Source organism: Ambystoma mexicanum, chromosome 3p, assembly GCF_040938575.1.
Source record: "Ambystoma mexicanum isolate Mex_15411 chromosome 3p, UKY_AmexF1_1, whole genome shotgun sequence".
Classification (NCBI taxonomy): Eukaryota; Metazoa; Chordata; class Amphibia; order Caudata; family Ambystomatidae; genus Ambystoma; species Ambystoma mexicanum.
In genome coordinates, this window is record NC_090925.1 from 262204075 (window position 1) to 262224237 (window position 20163).

Genomic DNA, 20163 nt, shown 5'->3' on the forward strand with positions numbered 1-20163 from the left:
ATGTTTTGCCCATTGGAGGGGACATAAGCTCAAAACAGGGACAGGGTCCTGCTAGCTCCCTGCCCATGGTGTTGGGCGAAGTGGTGTTACCGACGCAATTAACAGTACGGACACCCCGTAGGAGCAATAACTGTCTGTCTGATGTTTTAGCAATGAGTGCTAAGCGCAGATTGAAGCTGCAACAGGAACAGCTTACTTGCTCCGAACTTCTAAATATCGGTAAAGATTTCCAGAATGAGTCCATCTTGGAAGAACATGTTGTGGCCCCACTGATATTAACGCCTAGGCTTATACAGCCCTCGACAGCCAAGACCCCGGAGCCTTGGCATACTCTACAAGAACAGTGGATGCGGAAGCTTGGGGCTTGTTCAAATATCTCGGATTTTCAGAGATGGGTGGCATTGGTGGGTTCAAATGAGTTCTTTTCAAATTTGCCTGACCCAGGGAAGCCCAACATGGAAATAACTAATAAGGAAAATTCCACACAAACTCCTCCCTCTTCCAAGAATCACCAGCAAAAGGGCTGTCAAACAGACCTTATCGAGTCTAGTCATATGTTTAGGCCTCTGCAGGTGAAGACCTTTCCCACAGCAATTGGTCAAGGGGAATACACATCACAACCGGTCCCTATGCCTACGAATAAATCCGTTCTACCAGTCACTTCCCCATCTGACAAGGACCTTCGACTAAGGAAAGCTAAAATGGCCAGTATCACAGATCCCATCTTAAGGAATTTTATTAAGAAGCCGCGAAATGTGATTATCACTGATGTTCCTAAACCCAATCAGCACGAATCTAGGGAAGCCCTGAAAAACAAAATCTTGGCATGGGCTAATTCCAAATTAGGGACAAATTGTATAAGAACGCAAGACTTAAAAGTGCTGCGTAGAATACAAATCACTGATGTTCGAGTGAAAACACTGACTGCATCATTTTGGGATGTGGGTTTAGCAGTTTACCGACATACCTAAATAGAATTTCTTTTTCACAGAAAGTCTGCTTATCCACGGCCCTGAGAATTGTACTGAATTGAACTAGCTGTTTATTTGTATTGTCTTGTTAGTTGGACTATATTCCCATGGCCATACTATTCTTTATTTATCCTCCCCAGCTAGGTTGGTGCTAGTATTCACTGTAATGTAGTTTTTGTTTCATGTTTTTGGTTGTTTGTCTTTATCTTGTTTTTGGTGCCTTGTTAGATGTATGTTTTGTTATGCGCCTTGATGCCCGAGGGCTTTGGCGCTATATAAATATACAAATAAGTAAATAATAAATAAAATACATTGTACACTGGGTCCATGTGGACATGCACACAGGGAATATGGGGAGTTGGGCACTGTGCACTGTCATGAATAAAATGTATACACACGAAATGAACAATGTCCAGGCATTGAATGATTTTTCACACAACAAGTGTATTAATAACAACTACAGAAATGTGCTGCCCCCACAACACCAAAACACCCCATAGCCCCCAATGTACTCCCCATACCCCCAATGAACTCCCCATTCCCCCAACGAACTCCCCATACCCCCCAATGAACTCCCCCTAATACACCCATACACCACCAACACCATCTGACCCACTCACATTGTTGTCCCAAACTATTTCCTTGCTTTCTTGTTGTCCAGGGGCAGCATTTCTGAGTGCCTCGCACTCTGTCTTGTTGGACGCACAGGGCTGGAGGGTGCAGAGGAAGCAGGTGTGGAGGATGGGGGTGTGGTGGATGGGGTGGAAGCTGTGGTGATTTGCACGGCTGGCGCGGGTTGTTGCTGCTGCATGTGCAGCAGGATTGAGGTGAGGACCTGCGTGACGGCCCCAGACTGTCTCGCATCATCAACGCAGAGGCATTGATGGCGGCTGTGTTCGGCGCTATGGCCTGCGCAATATCACTCTTCGTGTCCTCTCCCTCTGCAACATATTGTCGGACAAGGTCCAGCATTGAGTCCTGTCTAGCCTCCACCCTTGCTAGCCGTGCCTCAAGGTTGGTGGGAGCAGCAGTGGTTGAGGGTACTGCGACCGGGCGTGCCTTGTCAGTGCTGTCCTCGGTGGGGGGGTGCTGAGGTCCGAATCCTGGAGTAGAGGATCTGCAATGCTGCTGGTGGGTGAGGCCTGAGTGTGTGGCTGGGGGTGGACACGGGGCTTGGGGAGTGTGGACATGCCATATGGGTTAGTCCATCCTCATCCACATACTCCTCCACTGCTGTTTCAATGTTGCTCAGTGGGGCAGTGGCTGCCTGCTCGCCCACCGAACTTGTTGCTGTCGAAAGTGTGCCACTGGCCTCGCCTTCCACTGGTGTTGCCAGCTCGGTGGTCCCGGTGTCAGGCGTTGATGTGGGGCCCTCATGTGCGGCCATGGCCTGGGCACTCACCCTGGGTTTTGGTGTGGCCTGCGAGGCTGCCCCGGAGGTGGTCTTGCCTGTGGGAGTGGTCTTGTGCCGGGACGTGGATGGCCTTGTGGCTGTTTCCTTGCTGGTATCCTCTCCATCGGTGCCGGGGGGGGTAGAAGAGATGCAGGGCATCAGTGATGGTGTTACATGCAAGATGCATTATATGGTGCTGTGGAGGATTTCATTTATCATGCATTCATATCTTACAGGTGTGTCACACAGGGTAGCATGAAGGGGGCATCTTGGCATTTGCCGTGACGTCTCAATTCAGGGATGTTGCATGGCAGGTGGCATGCCGTTGTATTGGGGTTTGTGTGATGTAATACATGGGCACAGTCCGTGTGTGGTGGCTGTGTGTTGGTAATGGGATTGGCACTCAGCATGCATTTCAGTGTGGCAGGGTTTGGGCCTCCATCTGGACAAGGATATGTTGATGTGGGTGTTGGGACATGCATTACCTTGCCTAGACTCTATTCCAGATCACTTGTGCTACGTCATGGTTTCACCTACTGGGATCTGCAGAGTCACTCACCTCCATCTCCAGATGTTGCGGCACCCATCTCCATCTCCCGAAGCCCTTGATGGACTCCATCTGGATGAGGTACTGCACGTCTCCTCCCAGCGCATTAGTTTTGTGGGGACCCCCGTCTGTGGCCATGCCCTCCCTCCTATTGCTGGCCAAGATGTTCCGTACCCTGAGGCGGAGGTCATCCCACCTTTTCTTACAGTCTTTGACTGTCAGTGGGGTGGTGCCGACTGCCCAGATCTCCTTTTTTCACTGCTGCACCTCCCTTTTGAGGTTGTGCTGGTTAATCTCCTCAGCATGGGCAGCAAGGGTGTCCGCCAAAATGTTGAGTTCTTCGTCCAAAAAACGCTTCTTGCGCAGGCGGGCGTTTCATTTCCTGGTAGCCTTAGACATGTTGAATAGATTGGCACTGGTCTCTCCTGAACACAACTGGTGGTTTGGGAGGATTGCAATGGATTGTGTTTTTAAAGATGGCCACCAGCGCATTTCCCATTCTGACGCAATGACATTACTTCCGGGTCCGGTATTATGAGCCCGGTATTAGCATGATGTTATTACCGGGTTGGTATTAAGGGGTGCCTCGTAGGCGGAGGCGGTATCGGTGGGTCCAGTGATGGTGCTATCGGGGGTTGGAGGGCCTTTAGCGCCATGACGGTATGGCCATTACCGGCATGGGGGTTCGCGCGTGCTTGCGCACTCGTAATCACCCGCTATTAGTGGCGTCAAACGAGCACGGACACGCTAGTTCCTCTATGCAGGTAATGACCCCGTTTTTTCCGCACTTCTCGTAATGAGGCCCCTTGTCTATATAGATCATCCTCCCCATATCTGAATGCTACAGACTGGCAGGTAAAGACCCTCCTGAGGGTTTACGGGCTCATTTCACCATGGGCTTGGCTACCTCGACAGCCCTTCAAAGGGGTGTCTCTATTAAGAACATATGCGATGCTGCAACGTGGCCATTAATACACACGTTTACAAAGCATTATTCGAATGGATTGTGTCCTCCAACGTATTTCTCATCATAGATTTATTCACCCAGCTTTAGCTGCTTCGTAAATGTTTTCTCGGCAGAGGGCGCCATGCGTCGATATCGTCGAGTCGAAGTACCTCGAAGGCCTCCGTCAAGGGTGACGTCATCGGGTATACAAGTAGCACGCGGGGCGCCCATTGTCCTCAGTTCTGTTTTTCCGCAGTACGTGTTGGTTCACAGACTTGGCGTGCCTCGATAGTTCTGTGACACAGTTATTGTGAAAGAAGATATTCGAGATGTCCTCATCATCGACCCTGACTATCCCACGTTCGGAGTTCAAAAAATGTAAAACCTGCGGTTCCAAAATGTCGATCATGGATCCGCACCGAGAATGTCTGTGGTGCCTCGGTGAAAATCACGACATGGAGGCCTGTACGAAGTGTCAGGCAATGACGGGCAACCCCTTGCGAGAGAGGATGGGAAAACTACAGGTAGGTCGAAAACCCGACCGAAAAGCCTCAAGCGTCGAGTCGAGATCCCATGGGGAGAAATCTCCTCGACGCGAAAGGTGAAAACACAGGTCTAGGTCCCGAAGTGGTTCACACCACTCTTCGTCTTTGACGAAAAAGTCCAAAAAAAGACGCCACTGGTCCCCTTCCACCTCGTCTTCCGACGAATCCCACAAGAAAATGAAATGCCCCACAAAACATTCTTCCTCCGAAGAATGGGAAGCATTTAGAGTCAAAATGATGGAGGTTTTTGAAAAGGCTAAGCCTTGGTCCTCGCCTTCCTCGGAAGCCGGCCAAGAGCGTTACCGTTCTGACACTTGTGCGCCCTCGAGCCCAGGCGATCGAAGGAGGAAGGATTGGGAACTTTCCAGGACCCAGAGTGATAAATATCGCTCGAGTCGAGTCGACTGCTCGAGGTCATCAACGCCGCCCGGAACCCGACACACCTCAAAGGACGAGCCTTCGAAGAGCGTCTCGACGCCCTCGAAGCCAGCTCCATCGATGACTGCTATCTTGTCGGCACCATCGACGCCTTTGTCGACGTCGACCCCGAAGCCTTCGGTGCCAAAAGTTTCAAAGGCCCCAGTTCAGCCAGAAACTGACAAAACAGCAAAAGAAAAAGCTGTAAAGACTATAAAACCTTCAACCTCCACTGTAGCAGCTCCTCCAGAAAAAATGTATAAACCTCTACCAAGGAAGGAATACTTTAAATCCTTGACTTCAATTTCTGAAGAACAAGAAAGGTGGGAGGAGGAGGATGTTCCTTTTGGCCTAGATTATGGCACCCCTAATGTCCCAGAATGTCTGATTTCTGAGGAAAGCAGAGTGAGGGATTTGGTGGAAACCTTGCATAACGCAAGTGGAATTGACACATTACCTGAAACAGATTTTGGCAGGCCAGAACCAGGGGAACATGCCAGTCCCTCATACAGACAACTGATGACAAAGGTGGTGGATTATTTAGGATGGGCTAGACCACCAACTCAGTTCATCCAGGATGCCCTGACTGATATATATTTACCCTTCCATGTAGCCTTACAAAATTGGGTGGCCAAAAATTGGGAGACCCCGGACTCAATTCCTCCTGTGAATAAGTCCCTCACTTCAAAATACTGCCCTTCCAGTAGCAACCCGGCTATCTGTCCAAACACCCTACTCCTGAGTGTCTCAGGCAGGCAGCAACAGCTTCTAATAAGGTGGCGTACCCTTCCTTCCCTCCAGGTAGGGACGACAAGCGTGTGGATGGTTGGGCATGCAAGGTATTTTCAGCCAGGAGTATGGCATTAAAATCGGCCATCTCTACATGTGCCTTGGCAAAATATTTGTACACTCTGTGGGAGTGCATTGCAATGGCGGCGGAGCACATACCAGTAGGGGAAGAAAGGGAAGGATTCCTAGCCATCGTTAGAGATGGAAAAGTAGCTATGCAAGAATTGCTTTAGTCTGGATTGGACACTGCAGATAGCGTGAGCAGGTCCATGGCCACTAGCACAGTGATGCGCGGATTTGCCTGGTTGCGAAAGTCGGGTTTCGCACCAGACGTGCAAAACCGTCTTTTGTACATGCCTTTTGACGGGTCTCACCTTTTCGGCAACAAGGCTGACGAGAGCTTTGAGAGGTTGCAGACCTCAAAAGCAGCAGCCAAGGCAACCTCAGCCTTTTCGTACATAAGGACAATCTTGGAGGGGACGATCCTATCGTTATTACTCCTCATATGGAAAGGCGAGAGGAATGGCCAGTCAAAGAGGCCAAAGAAAAACCACTCGTGGTGGACAAGGTAAACATGCTAAGCCAGCCCCAGCTGCAGCCTCTTTGCCATCAGCAGCTGCAGCAAGCGCCACAAAACCACATTGAGGACTTGCATCACAAGACACCTGTAGGAGGCAGGCTGTCACAGCATCTGCAAGAATGGCGAGCCATTACTTCAGATGTTTGGGCTCTAGAAATAATAGCCCAAGGTTACTGCCTTCCTTTTCTAAGGCAACCTCAAAGCAATCCACCGGGGATTCTCTCTTTGAAGCTTCCAGACCCGCTCCTACAGCAGGAAGTTTTCACCCTGCTAGAGAAAGGTGCTATAGAACCGGTACCTGTAGCGGAAAGGAACAAGGGATGGTACTCCCCATATTTTTTGATCCCCAAAAAGGACGGGGGACCACTTCAACTCTCGCAAGGCTGACACCTGGCTACCTATGCTATCTATACAGCAAGAGGGGAAAAACAGAACTGAGGCCAACGGGCGCCGCGCTTGCTACTTGTATACCCGATGACGTCACCCTAGATGGAGGCCTACGAGGGACTTTGACTCGACGACATCGGCACACAGCGCCCTCTGCTGAGAACATTTTTCCAAAGCAGCTAAAGCTGGCCGAATACATCTAAGATGAGGAATAAGTTGGAGGACCATCCAGTCGAAAGAACGTTACCAGATGGTAAGTAACTTGTTCTTCTCTGGATACTTCCCATGTTCATGATGTCACTTTTGGTAAGGCAGTACTTTACTCTGTCATTTAAAAATATTAATGTATAAATTCTTCACCCTCCCCCAATCATGGATACTGCTTTGTTCTTCTGTGTGCCTCACTATCTCTATGGCATCTACGCCTATGGTAAGGCGCTGTGCACGCTGCTGTTCTTCAAAAAAGTCAGTCCGTCATCTTCCTCCCTCCCCATAAAAAGTCAAAAATACATTTGAATGGATTGTGTCCTCCCACGTATCCTCATCTATGATAGTCGTATCTCGCCATCTTCACTGCTTCGGAAAAGTTTTTCCTTTTTTCGGCAGAGGGCGCTGTGCAGGAGGTTGTGGGGTCGATGTCCCTCGAGGGCCACCATTGCATGTCGACGTCACCAGTAGTACAAATAGCTTGTGCCACGCCCGTTGGCTTCAGTTCCGTTTTTCTGAGCTGAGCTTCGTGACAACGGTGCGCTTCGTTTTTACCTACAGAAAAAATGTCCTCTTCATCTATCCATTCGACCCCCAAGTCGGGTTTCAAAAAGTGTCATGACTGTTAGGCAAAAATGTCCATCACAGACCCTCACGTGTTTGCCTTTGGTGTCTGGGTAAATACCATCGAACTGACGACTGCGGCTCCTGTCAGACTATGACTGAAAAAGCTCTTCGCAGACGAAAAGGTAAATTGGCGGTAGGGCAGGAAGCTTCGAAGGGCTCTTCGAAGAAATACAAAAAAAACAGGGAGTCCAGAGACTCCACTCGTCACAAACATCTGAAGAGGTCTCGATCGAGGAGTTCTAAGAAGTCGAAGAAAAGACGTCACAGGTCTCCCTCTTAGTCATCAGACATCTCCACAGAGGTTATACGATGCCCGACTAGGTCAGATTCCCCCAGCAAGTGGAATGCTTTCATGGTGGAAATTATGCGAATCTTTGAGAATGCAGCCTCGAACCCCTCAAAAGAGCCTCGCAGGAGTCAGACCCCGATCGCTCCCTCAGATGACGCAGGCAGGTCATGAACTACTTCGGCAAGTAGTAAGTTGGAGACTCGACATTCTCGGCCCAATACCAAGGCGTCGAAGGCTTCGACACGGGAATCGGGTAGATCCCCGGTTCCATCGAAGAAACATAAAACGTTGAGACCATCGCTTCGACGTCAAACTCAAAGGCATCTCCATCGAAGAAACTGCTGAGGCCTTTGACGGTTCCTTCGAATCCCTCGTAGCAAATTCCGGTACAGGAAACAATCTACAAACCTGTACCGAGGTCTGGCTTTTTTAAGTCAATGTTCTCTTTTTTTGAAGAGGAAAGTGCCTCTGAGGAGGATATTCTCTGCTAGGAGTCAAATATGGCTCTAGAGAAGTTCCTGAAGAACTAATTGACCCTGAGTCAAAGTTGAAAGACTCTGCCAGTGGTCTTGATACGTCACCAGAGTTGGAGTTTGCAAAACCTGACCCTTCAGAACATGCTGATTCAGGGTACAGGAACCTTATGAACAAGGTGACTGAATTCAGGGGTTGGAGCAGGGCCTCACCATCCTTTGAGCAGGATGATATGACAGACATCCTGGATCAGGGTCCGCAAAAAAGACCTAGTTCTACCCTTACATAGGGCCCTACAAAGGAACGTAGAAGCTACCTCGGAGACTCCTGAGTCTGTTTCAGCTATTAATTGGAGCTTTACCAGAAAGTATAGACCATCTTCCAGCGACCCTGATTATCTCAAGAAACACCCGACACCTGAAAGCCTGGTGATCCAGGCTGCAACTTCTTCTAGACAGTCAGCCTATCCCTTTATTCCCCCAGATAGAGAGGATAAGAAGGTGGACAATTGGGCCTGCAAGGTGTTTACCTCGGACAGTATGGCCCTAAAGTCCACGAATGACACCTGTACCCTAGCCAGATTCACCCATACCCTGTGGGGCTGCATTAAAGGGGCGGCTGAACATATTCCAGAAGGCAAAGAAAGGGAGGGTGTTACGCTCACCTGGTCTCTGCGGAGGTGTTGGGGCACGGTTGCAGCCCTCCCGGGGGTGAGGTCGCTCGGGTCCGACTTCGCCCTCTGCGCTTATGTGGTGACTGGTGGTGATAGGTGATGCTGCTTGGGACTGCTCCTGAATAGAGATTAGGGGGCGTGAGTATGCCAGCGTGTGCGCCTGATCCCCTTCCAGACCCCTTCTCCCAAACCGTGGTACCCGTGGGATGCACTGTCCCTGGAAAGCTCACCTGTTAATTAGTTTTGGCGAGGACTCCGTCCTGCTGCTTCTGGCAGAGCGCTTGTATGATCTGGACTGAGTTCCTTCACTGGTCCCTTACACGTGGTAGTCCAGTCCTGCTGCGACTAAGCCACTATACTTCAGGTAAGTGTTCCTGTTTGCCTTTGTCTTTCCACGTCTGTTTTTGTTGTATTGTAAAGTGTGTTGTCCTGTATTGCTGTCCGTTCCACTTTTGATGTTTGCTCTTTTGCTTTCTTCCCTTGCAGGTGATGTTGCCGGCCCGGCAGAAGCTGCGGAGCTTGAGGCGACAGCCGGAGGGAATGAGGAACGAAGCTGCAGCGGTACAGTAGCTGGTAAATTGTTAACTAGGGGGCACGCGGGGTACAAATGCAGCGCTGCACTAGGACGGATGTTCTAACCTTGTCTTTCTTTTCTTCACAGGGTCTGAGTTTGTGGATGCGGAGTGCGGTGCTGCGGCGTCGGGATCAAAATCACTGGATGTCAGGAGATGAGTCTGCAGATGAAGCGATGAAGCACCGGTTTCCTGGAGATGAGTATGCAGGAGAACGCCTGGTTTCAAAGGTAAGTAAACTGGTCCAAGTGGCGGTGAGCGTCATGTTGCACACGAGTGCACAGTAACGCAAAGCACCGGCCTTAAGGATGGAGTAGCTTATATAGCAGAGCTTATGAGGCCACGCCCACCAGGTTCAGCCTGCCTGCCACACCCTGCCACACCTGATGGGTCAGCACATGGAGACCAGTCTTAGGGAGCCACACCCGATGAGTCAGCACATGAGGATGTTCTCTGGAATAAAGGCTTTCAGCTCCGGGAAAGTTCTTGTAAAATAAAAGCACTCCTGCACTGAAATAAAGTAAAAGCACTCCTGCACAGAAATAAAGCGTTCCTGCTCACATCTCTATATGAGCCTGGCGCAAAAGGCCTGAGTCCAGCCAGGGCCCCTATGTTTATAGGTCCCAAAGGCACATAAGGGAGTCAAGTGACCCATTGCCCCCATCACTAGATGGTGTGGTTTGTGTGTTCTGGGGCCTGTGGCCATGACACAGGGCTAGATGCTGCTGAAAGCATCAGCAGATCCATGGCTGAAAGCATGGTACTGAGCAGATTTGCGTGGTTGAGAAAGTCAGGTTTTGCACAAGACATGCAGGGCAGGCTTCTCAACATACCTTTCGACGGCTCGAGGTTGTTCGTCAGCAAGGCGGATGAAGGCTTGGAGAAGCTGCAGATCTCCAGGGCGACGGCTAAGTCCCTTAGCGCCTCCATTCGGCAACCTCAGCAACCTTATTCGGGGTCATCTTCCTGGAGAGGTTGTTCTTTTCGTTACTACTCCTCCTTTGGTAGAGGAAAAGGACAGGCTGCACAGAAAGGTGGATGAGGAAGAAGTGCTAAATCAGCCTCAGCAGCGGCATCTTTGCCATCAGCTGCTGCTGCAGCCGCCTCTAAGCCACTCTGAGGCCTTAGCCCACAAGACCCTGGTGGGAGGAAGAATCTCTCAGCATCTGAACGAATGACAGGGCATTACTTCAGATGCTTGGGCACTGGAAACAGTATCCCAAGGTTACTGCCTTCCTTTTCTAAAGAGGCCTTAGGATCATCCACCGGGAGCCAGCTCTGTCAAAATTCCAGATCTGCTCCTTGTGCAGGAGATATTAACCCTGCTAGAAAAAGGTGCAATAGAACATGTACCTCTAGCGGAGAGGAACAAGGGTTGGTATTCCCCTTATTTTCTGGTCCCCAAGAAGGGCGGAGTACTGAGACCCATCTTGGATTTAAGAAACTTGAACAAGTTCCTCAGAAAGGACAAGTTCAAGATGGTCAAACTTTCTCAGATCCTTCAATCTCTCCAACTACAAGACTGGTTGGTATCATCGGACCTTCAGGATGCTTACTTTCATGTGCCAATCCGTCTCAATTACAGAAAGTACCTGAGGTTTGCGATTGGCGGCTCTCATTATCAGTTTTGAGTTCTGCAATTCGGGCTGACCTCCGCCCCAAGGTTTTTCACCAAACTGATGGCGGTGGTGGTAGCGAGTCTCAGGAGAGGGGGGATTCACTTCTACCCTTAGCTGGACGATTGGTTAATCGGGGCTTGTTCATCCGAACAGGCCCAGGAACATCTGAGGATCACCTGTCACTTCCTTCACCAACTAGGCTTCTCCCTCAATTACAAGAAGTCCCATATGATACCATTCCAAAAGCTCCACTTCATCTGAGAGGTCTTGGATACTTCCTCAGGGAAAGCCTTGCCTCCCGAGGTGAGAGCTCAACACATTCTGCAGATGGGAACAGAATTCCAAAATGCCCAGCATCTACCGGACTACAATTTTCTGAGGTTGCTCGGCCTCATGGCATCCTGCATTTTTCTAGTGCCAGCGGCCAGATTGATAATGTGATCCCTTCAATGGGCCCTCAGGACTCAGTGGTCCCAGTTTCCAGGGAATATGTCAGATCTTCTGCAGGTTCCGAGCATAGTTGCTCAAGACCTTCTATGGTGGGCTTGCAAGGTCAACATTCTCAAGGGAGAATCTTTTTGGCAGCCATGGCCGGAGATAACTGTAGTGACGGACACCTCACTCATGAGGTGGGGAGCCCACGACAACAATCTGACAGTCAATGGTCGTTGGTCTCCATCCGAGTCCAAACTACACATCAACCTTTTAGAGCTGAGGGCTATCAGACTAGCGCTGAATGGTGTCCAGTCAACTGGTGGACGACAAACTGGTCGACTGCAATTTGGTCGACACCATTTGGTCGAATGCCAAATGGTCGAATTTTTTTTTTGTTATATATATATGTGTTTTGTGGGTTTTCGTGTGGGGAAAAAAAATAAAAAAGAAAAAAAAGGGGGTTGGGGGGGGACCCCCCCAAAAAAACCCAAAAAATGGGTAAAAATAAAAAAATTCGACCATTTGGCATTCGACCAAATGGTGTCGACCAAATTGTCTGTCGACCAAATGTTTTCGACCATTTGACTGGTAACCGCGCTAAATACCTTCCTGCCATCTGTACGAGGAAAGAATGTCCTGATAATGATGGACAACACAGTGGCCATGTACTACCTCAACAAGAGAGGAGGCGTAGGGTCACTATCACTGTGCAGAGAGGCAATGCAGCTCTGGTTCTGGGCAATACAAGAAGGAATCTCTCTGTCGGTGGTTCACCTAGCCGGAGAGCAGAACACAGCGGCGGATGCTCTGAGCAGGCAGAGTAGAGTCTCCCTCGAGTGGGAACTAGCTCAGGAAGTCCTTCAAGAGATCTTCACCCTTTGGGGAACCCCTCAAGTGGATCTGTTCATGCCCAAGTTGAATTGGAAGTGCGAACAGTATTGCTCAAGGGAATTTCCTCCGCAAGGAGCTCTAGGGGACGCGTTTGTAGTGGATTGGGAATTTCCACTCCTGTACGCATTTCCTCCAGTCCCCGTCATCAGTCATGTAATCAGAAGGTTGAGAAAGTTTGGGAAAACCATGATCCTAATTGCTCAGGATTGGGCCCGGAGGACGTGGTACCCGGACCTTCTGGACATGTCCATCTGTCTTCCAATACATCTTACACAAAGAGAGGATCTTCTCTCGCAAGACAAAGGTTGGGTTCTCTATCCAGAGGTCCAGACACTCAACCTTCACGCATGGTTTCTGAGAGGCTGAGGTATAAGGATTGGGACCTCCCGGATGACGTAATGGAGATTTTGCTTTCGGCCAGAAGGACAGCAACAAAATCTTTGTACCAGTGTCGTTGGAATAAGTTCAGTAACTGGTGCAAGGAAAAGAACGTGGACCCTTTTCAATGTGGCCCTCCTATAGTGCTGTCCTTCCTATTGCATCTGGCCAATCTGAGGCTCCAGATTGGTACAATAAAATGATGCTTGGCTGCGCTTTGCATCTTTAAGCGCTCCTCTGAGGAGGTTTCTTATTTCAAAATTCCATTAGTTATCCAATTTCTGAAGGGACTCACTAACGTATCCCCTCCAGTACCATTTCATGTCCTGGCCTGGGATTTAAATCTTGTGTTAAAGTATCTAACAGGCACACCCTTTGAGCCTTTACATTCCTACCCATTAAGGCTCTTAACATTGAAAACTGCCCTTTTTGTGGCACTAACATCAGCCCGCAGTGAGTTACAGGCTCTTTCATGCAAACCTCCTTATACTATTTTTCATAAGGATGAGGTATTTCTTCAGGTTAAACCGTCTTTCTTGCCGAAAGTAGTTTATGACTTTCACCTGTCGCAAAAAATAATACTTCCAACTTTCTACCCTCCCCCTGATTTAGGCAAAGAGGAGGAGAGGTTGCATAGATAGGACCCAAAAAGGGCTCTGAGTTTTTATATAGCGAGAATGGCGAAATTACGCCAAGATGACCAACTCTTTGTAGGTTATACTGGTCTTAAATTGATACCAGTGGTAACAAAGCAAACTATATCCTGCTGGATTACTCTAGCTATTGTGGAGTGTTACAAGCTAGCGGGGAAGGAACCGCCGGAAGAGCTTAGAGCTCATTCAACGAGGGGCATGTCTACTTCCGCGGCTCTTCAGATGGGAGTCCCCATAGTTGACAGGTGCTCAGCTGCAACTTGGGCGTCAATTCATACTTTTGCTGATCATTACTGCTTAGATTCTTCATCTTCCAAGAAGGTCTATTTGCAAAAGCAGTACTTCATTCCATCCAGTATAAAGCTAAATAGTACTCCCACCTCCTATTTATTACTGCTTTGGGAGGCTATCATAGATGAGGAATACATGGGAGGACACAATCCATTTGAAGAACAAGTTACTTACCAACTGGTATCATTCTTTTGACTGGATGTTCCTCCCACATATTCCTCATCGCTCCACCCAAACTACCTTGCTGTACAATTTACGTGATTTACACTTTGCGTTTGCGAAGAGCTTACAGTCTGAGGCACACCTGGAAGGTTCCTTGAATTATAATGAAAAAACAGAACTGAAGCCAACAGGCGCGGCACAAGCTATTTGTACTACTGGTGACGTTGATACACAATAGCGGCCCATAAGGGACATCAATGCCACGACCTCATGCACAGCGCCCTCTGCTGGAAAAAAATGAAAAATGTTTCCGACGCAGCGAAGCAGGCCAGATACGACTATCATAGATGAGGAATACGTGGCAGGAACATCCTGTCGAAAGGACGTTACCAGTTTTTAAGTAACTTGTTCATCTCTCCCACTCCCTCCTTCTCTCACACTCAACACACTTACCTCAGACCAATAATCACAAAAATACCCCTTACCGGGCCTCTTCCCTACACAATAAAACACAAAAAAACCAAGCTAAAATAAAAACGACTACTGTTCCCGAGCCCACTAATTATGCAGGGCTCCTATGTATTTCCTTTTTTCCTCTGTTATGCGATGCTTGTGCTACCACCTTCTCCCCTCTCTCTGGGAGGCTCCCTACCATTCCATTTTCCTTTCCTCAATATTATCCTTAAAAAATGAATAATACCAAATAATAAAACATACCACACCCACAACACACCAACAATTTCACTCTCTGCGCATTCACGCTCTTCACATTCTTCCATATATCTGTCCCCTACTTGTTATCACTTGCTTTTAAGGCTATACTCACGTATGCGTGTTCACCCAAACTCCTCCATCACAGGGTTCCAACAACACCGGCTTGCACTCTCCTCAGAGCCGCGCCCCGCTCCAAAGAGCAGGCAGAAATTCTGAAAAGACGGCTCCTGCATGGCCACTGGGGAATTCGCATTTTTTGGGACTGGTTGCTGTAGGTGGGCATGGCCCCTTCGGAGAAGCTGCCTGGACACCTCTGCGGGTACGGGGCTCAGGGATCACGCCAGGGTCACCAATGGAAGGTACGCCCCTAAACGCTCACACCAGAAGAAAAAAAAACCCACATGGGGAAAAAGGCCAAGAGATTCTTGCAAGCATAACAAGTTTTAATTATACAAAAAATAGGTGTGCCAGCAAAGCACTCTACTGCTCAGGAACGTTCTGAGCATAAAGGGTGCAAGTAAGAGCTTTAAAGGGGGCACAGCATCATCAATATACAGTAAAAACCCACATGGCTGGTTGGTGCAGCCTTATACATGGTCATCTTACTCCATAGAGGATGCCAGGCCATTGGCCCCAGCCCCGTCCATCTGTCTTCCATCACGTGGGGTCAGTTGGGCTCATCGTCTCCAGGGAACCAAGGTCGAAAAAGGAGATTAAATGTATTATTCTAACAGTGCTACTCTATTACTACACAGGGCACCTGGCATGATTATGGACTGGTACAGTGGGGAGGCTTGAGGCCATTGTAAAGTACAGATAGGGTGACCATTCTTTTAGATCTTTCATTGTTTGGCTTATGGTCGGTGGCCTGGGGTCAGCTCGTATCTTGGAATTCAGGGGTCTTTGCACTCTGACAGTTGTAGGGGCTATAACTTGTAGTTAGCAGGCGTGCTCTGGCCTGGTTGTGATAACACGTACAGCAAGGAACCTAGCACCGTCTCATGGCCTTGCAGGATACATTCCTTCTCGGGATAAAACGTATTGGCAACAGTTGTAGAACAAAATAGGGTTTCTGTGGAAATTAGCCGCACGGGTATCTCCCTCATCAGCGCTTGGGTTTATTCATGTTTCTTCTTCAGGTTTGCCACCTGTATCTAATGCGCTCCCATGCAGGCCCTATGTTTCTGCCATAGCTACAAAATGGCAACTGGGTATATTCGTGCACTAAGTCTAAACATCTAAAATTCGCATAATATGTCAGTGTGGGATCTCTTAGTACTCCTCCTGACACATCAAAGGTTTCAATATGGGATTCGCCTCACTCTAAAGCACTTAGGGGGGGTGGGATAGTTTAATTTCCTTCCCAACACTTGCCAAGGTACTAGCCTCTCTAATTCCCCATGGTCGAGTTCTGTTCCAAGTAATCGAGAGCTCTAAAAGGTTGCAAGCTCTGGGAAGGGAAACAGTTAGAATGGTTACAAAAGATTGCTCAGCTAAATTGCTTTTTTGTGTTATTTTACTGTAGTAGCGCTAAACTGCAGAGCAGAATGTTGCACATGGTGATGATAAATTGCACTGGTTAGCATGATCCACTGGTAGCACGTGTTTCTTTAGAGGTAGTGAAGCAAAAACCAGAAATTAAATTGCAAGGCACATTTTCATTCTAAGATTGTTTGCAGTAATCCAGCTCTGGTCTTGAGAGTTACTGCGAAATAAGCCCTTTATAATAAGCAAACAGAAGTTCTAATCTTCTGTGACAGAATGTCATCTGGTGGGACCGGGATAGCCTGAGCTTTTTTTAATTTGTAATAATAAAATGATGATGATAATTCTGTTTCTGAATGCAGAATCTGCCAATCAGACCTAACTTTCATAATGCTCCATGACAAAAATATAAATGCCCACATGTGCCTTGTTGTGACCATCTCCTGACCTCTCCAGCAGGTGCCTTACAGTGGCTGCAGAGCATGTTCAGATGTCTCATGTGATTTCCTGAACACAACTGCTTGAACTCTTAAGATCCAAAAGGCAGAGATGTCTTTTTAACCATCCGCACATCTGCTTCGAAATATAATTGTGTAACCAAGCAGCCTGGTGGCAGTTATTAATATCTAAATATAAACCATGTATGGTATTGACATGGTGGCTACTGAGATTGGACAATTTTACAGCAACAGGCATTTGATTTCATATATTGTTAGGTTGGTGAGCAGTGTCTCCTTTCGGACAGGCGCTGGTGTTTTTTAGCCGTCCGAGCTGGGTGTACCCACAACAACCATTTTGGGACCCATCCCACGAAGCATTCTCTTTGTTCCCCCTGACTCCCTTTCGTCCTGGGAACATGAGTCCTTTCTGGAAGGACCCCTGGTAACTGGTGCTTCAAAAATAGGCTTGCCATTACAGTGGCCACCTCACATCAGGGTGCTGATTACTGGAGAGCTTTGAAGTAAGCAGACAGAGGAACAGGGTGGAATTGGTATAGCCCAGAAGAGAGCTTCAGTCCACAGAGGGGTGTCCACATCTTGGACTTTGCCAGGGTTCCCAAACTTCCCGTTACCCTTCCCCACTTCCTGCATACGAGGCACTATGAGTATGACATCAGCAGACAAAGAACACTTGTTCCAGCTGCCTGGATTGAACCATTAAGAACATGTTTGCACGAGACCAGTCAGCTGTATCATTTTGCCTATATTAGGGGAAGAGTCATCGTTGGACACTGCTTGAAGAACGATGTACTGGAACTCTTTTGGGGATACAGTCTGCTAAAAAGTCCTCTACCAGAAAGGTGAAGACAGAGAGCTCCAAGGAAGATATTGATATTGATATTTTATTTCAATCGCGCTCGTACACAGGTGTTTCAGAGCACGACCAGGCAAGGGAGGGGAACAGGGGAGAACAAAACAACGATCTTACTAGGCCCAGTGACATTGATAAAGCACAAGTGCATGGGAGAGGGGGAGGGGAAAAGTGCATGGAAGGGAGGAGAAGTGGAAAGTGCGGAGCAAAGGAGTAACAGAAAAATAATAAATAAATAAATAAATAATAAAGGCAACAAACAGTGGTAGTGCAGCCAGCGAGTGCTGGGTGTAAGGGAGCAGACAGGGTAGGTCTGATAAATGCAGGAAGAAAAAAAAAGGGAGGGGACTGTATGGGTACAGATACAGACCCCAGTGCAAGGGGTGGCCTGGAGGCAGTGCGGGAGGGTGGCAGGGTGAGCAGGTACCTGGGCCCGGCGGACAGAGGGTGGCCAGGTGCACGGTGCCAATAGAGAACAGATCAGCAGGTGATGGGGGGGGCAAAGGCAGAATCAAAGAGGAACGTCTTGAGGTGTTTGCGGAACCGGAGATGGTTCTCCTCAAGTTTTAGAGTGGCAGGGAGGCTGTTCCAGAGGGAGGAACCAGCCAAAGATAGAGATCTACCCCAAGCTCGTTTCTACATATTATGTAAGAGGAATGCTATTTTCCCTAACCATATCTATGGACTATTTGGGATCGCAAGCTGGCTGGATAGGGTTTGCTGCAACTCAGATGCTAGTACTCAGGACCCTGTTCACTGGAGGTGACAGAACTCTGCATTTGCTCTCTACAAACCTTCCTGTTCGGGAGAACAGAAGAAAGGACTCACCTTGACCCTGAGTTCCTGCACTGGTCTCCCAGCAACCATAGAACTACGGAAGCGACCCCTGGTTCTTCCTGCATTTCTGAACTGCTTCAACGTCAGTTCGATGCCATCCAATATGCTGCAAGTGAATGGCCAGAGTCCTCTTCATCCACTAGTCAATCGCCTCTACATCTCCAAGTTTTGTTTGATGCTGATGCGTAAACTCTGCTGTCTCCCCATCTGAGAACAGTCAACTCTTCTAGCATCCCCAACTCAACACCACCTGATTGTGTACGAGTCTCTTTGATCTCCAAGCCATCACCGTTGCAGAACCCTGACAGGGTTTGAACCCGCTTGTCACCAAAAGCCAGTCCCTGTGTCTCTGCTCCGTAGGCCGCAGTCTTCCACTGCCGCTGACTTGACATCACCTGCCATCCCCAGTGTCTTTGACCAGCAAGTGATCCCCATTGTTGATCAGCTCTGCATCATTGAAAACTGCAGCTGCCACTCGCTGACTCTGCCACAGGCTACTGCCGGACAGGCTCAGGCTCCTGGTTTGATGCTGACATTGTGCCTTAATGATGTTGCGCCCATGAAGACAAGAACTAAAAGTATTTGAAGTGGCTAAGTCAACCTTTAAGGCCCCTCGTGACTTTGAGCCCCCTTCTCTACCTTTTTTTAAAGATATCTTCATAAAGTCTGACATTCTGCTGCTGAAATATTTGCCTGAGGTCCCCTTGTTTACAAACACAGAGTTCCCCTTTAGTTTAAAATATGATTTTGCTGAGTTTTCCCTTATGGAGGGCCGTGGGGGGGAGGGAGTAGTAGTGTTTTTATCAATGCATTTTTTTAGTTTAATCAAAGCTCCTATTTTTAAAGATCTTAGTTGGAATGTATAAATGTTTGTACCCATGCAGTTGTTTTTGTTGCATCTGTGCAAGCTCAAATCTCTCCTGAAGACTATAGCCTGCCCTTGTCCCACTGTACCAAAAGAGATGAAGGAGGTATAACTGTCGGGCTGTGCCTGTTTCACCTTTATGAATGTGATCACTGCTGCTTTATTAGTAGTGTTGGGCTGAGTAGCCACTACTCACCCCTGTACACAGACATAGAAGTTGTAATGTTATCATATCTTTCTTCTAGCTGTCATCCTTAAGTGTGTGCTAGGAGAGTCGATGGTTTGGTATTCCTGCACTTTAAAGTGACACGCTTTTATCTTCACATAGGTTACCTGGTGGTCCCAGCCGGAGGTGGAGGCACGTTCTTGGGAGGCTTCATTGTGAATAAGATGAAGCTGCGCTGTTCAGGAATCATCAAGTTTAGCTTATTTTGCACACTACTGAGTCTGATGGCTTTGTTTGTGTTCCTTGTTCACTGTCCCACCATGTCTGTGGCTGGCATCACAGCTCCATACCCCGGAAGGTAAGCATGAGTAACCTGTTGAAAAAAGGTTTTCAAAATTAGGGTGTTCTAATCAATTAAAGATAGCACAAAGGCACATTGGTGATCTTTTGGACGCATTCAGTATTGCACTGTCCCCGTCTTAAGGGTTTTCAAGTATGGTTTGTGTGTCTTCGTGAGTATGTTTTGCCTGTCTCCCATGAGAAGGTGATCATATTTATTCATATATTCCTACTGTGTGAGACTTTAAGATGGAATGTATCAGTGGCCATATAAAAGCCTCCACAATATTAGGCTAAAGAGATGCTTAAATGTAAACCACTTGAATAGTCGCATCACTTACACGATTTTCTGTCTTTATATTGAACCATCACCTTTCCTTGCTCTGTGAGATTATTGATTGTACCACTACACATGAGATACTCCAACTAGGGCCCAGAGTAACTCTCACTGACAGCGTGATAGCATAGGTTCTGTCAGGACTGGAGTTAAACACTATGCTGGTGACACGAGCTTCAAATGAAAACTGTGCTTTCTTTATTCTTCTTCTCAACAATGAATTCTGCCCCCACACATCACTTCCTTTACCCCTTGCTCATCCT

At 48.2% G+C, this 20163-nt stretch overlaps 1 protein-coding gene across 2 annotated transcripts in view; it reads left to right on the forward strand.

Annotated features, from left to right (window-relative positions):
* The window catches only part of SLCO4A1 (solute carrier organic anion transporter family member 4A1), a 948198-nt gene that overhangs the window by 600731 nt on the left and 327304 nt on the right, over nucleotides 1–20163 (forward strand). For both annotated transcript variants that reach the window (XM_069650753.1, XM_069650755.1), the window contains exon 7: nucleotides 19387–19582. In XM_069650753.1, the coding sequence (XP_069506854.1) occupies nucleotides 19387–19582 (196 nt within the window). The remainder of the gene's footprint in view (nucleotides 1–19386; nucleotides 19583–20163) is intronic.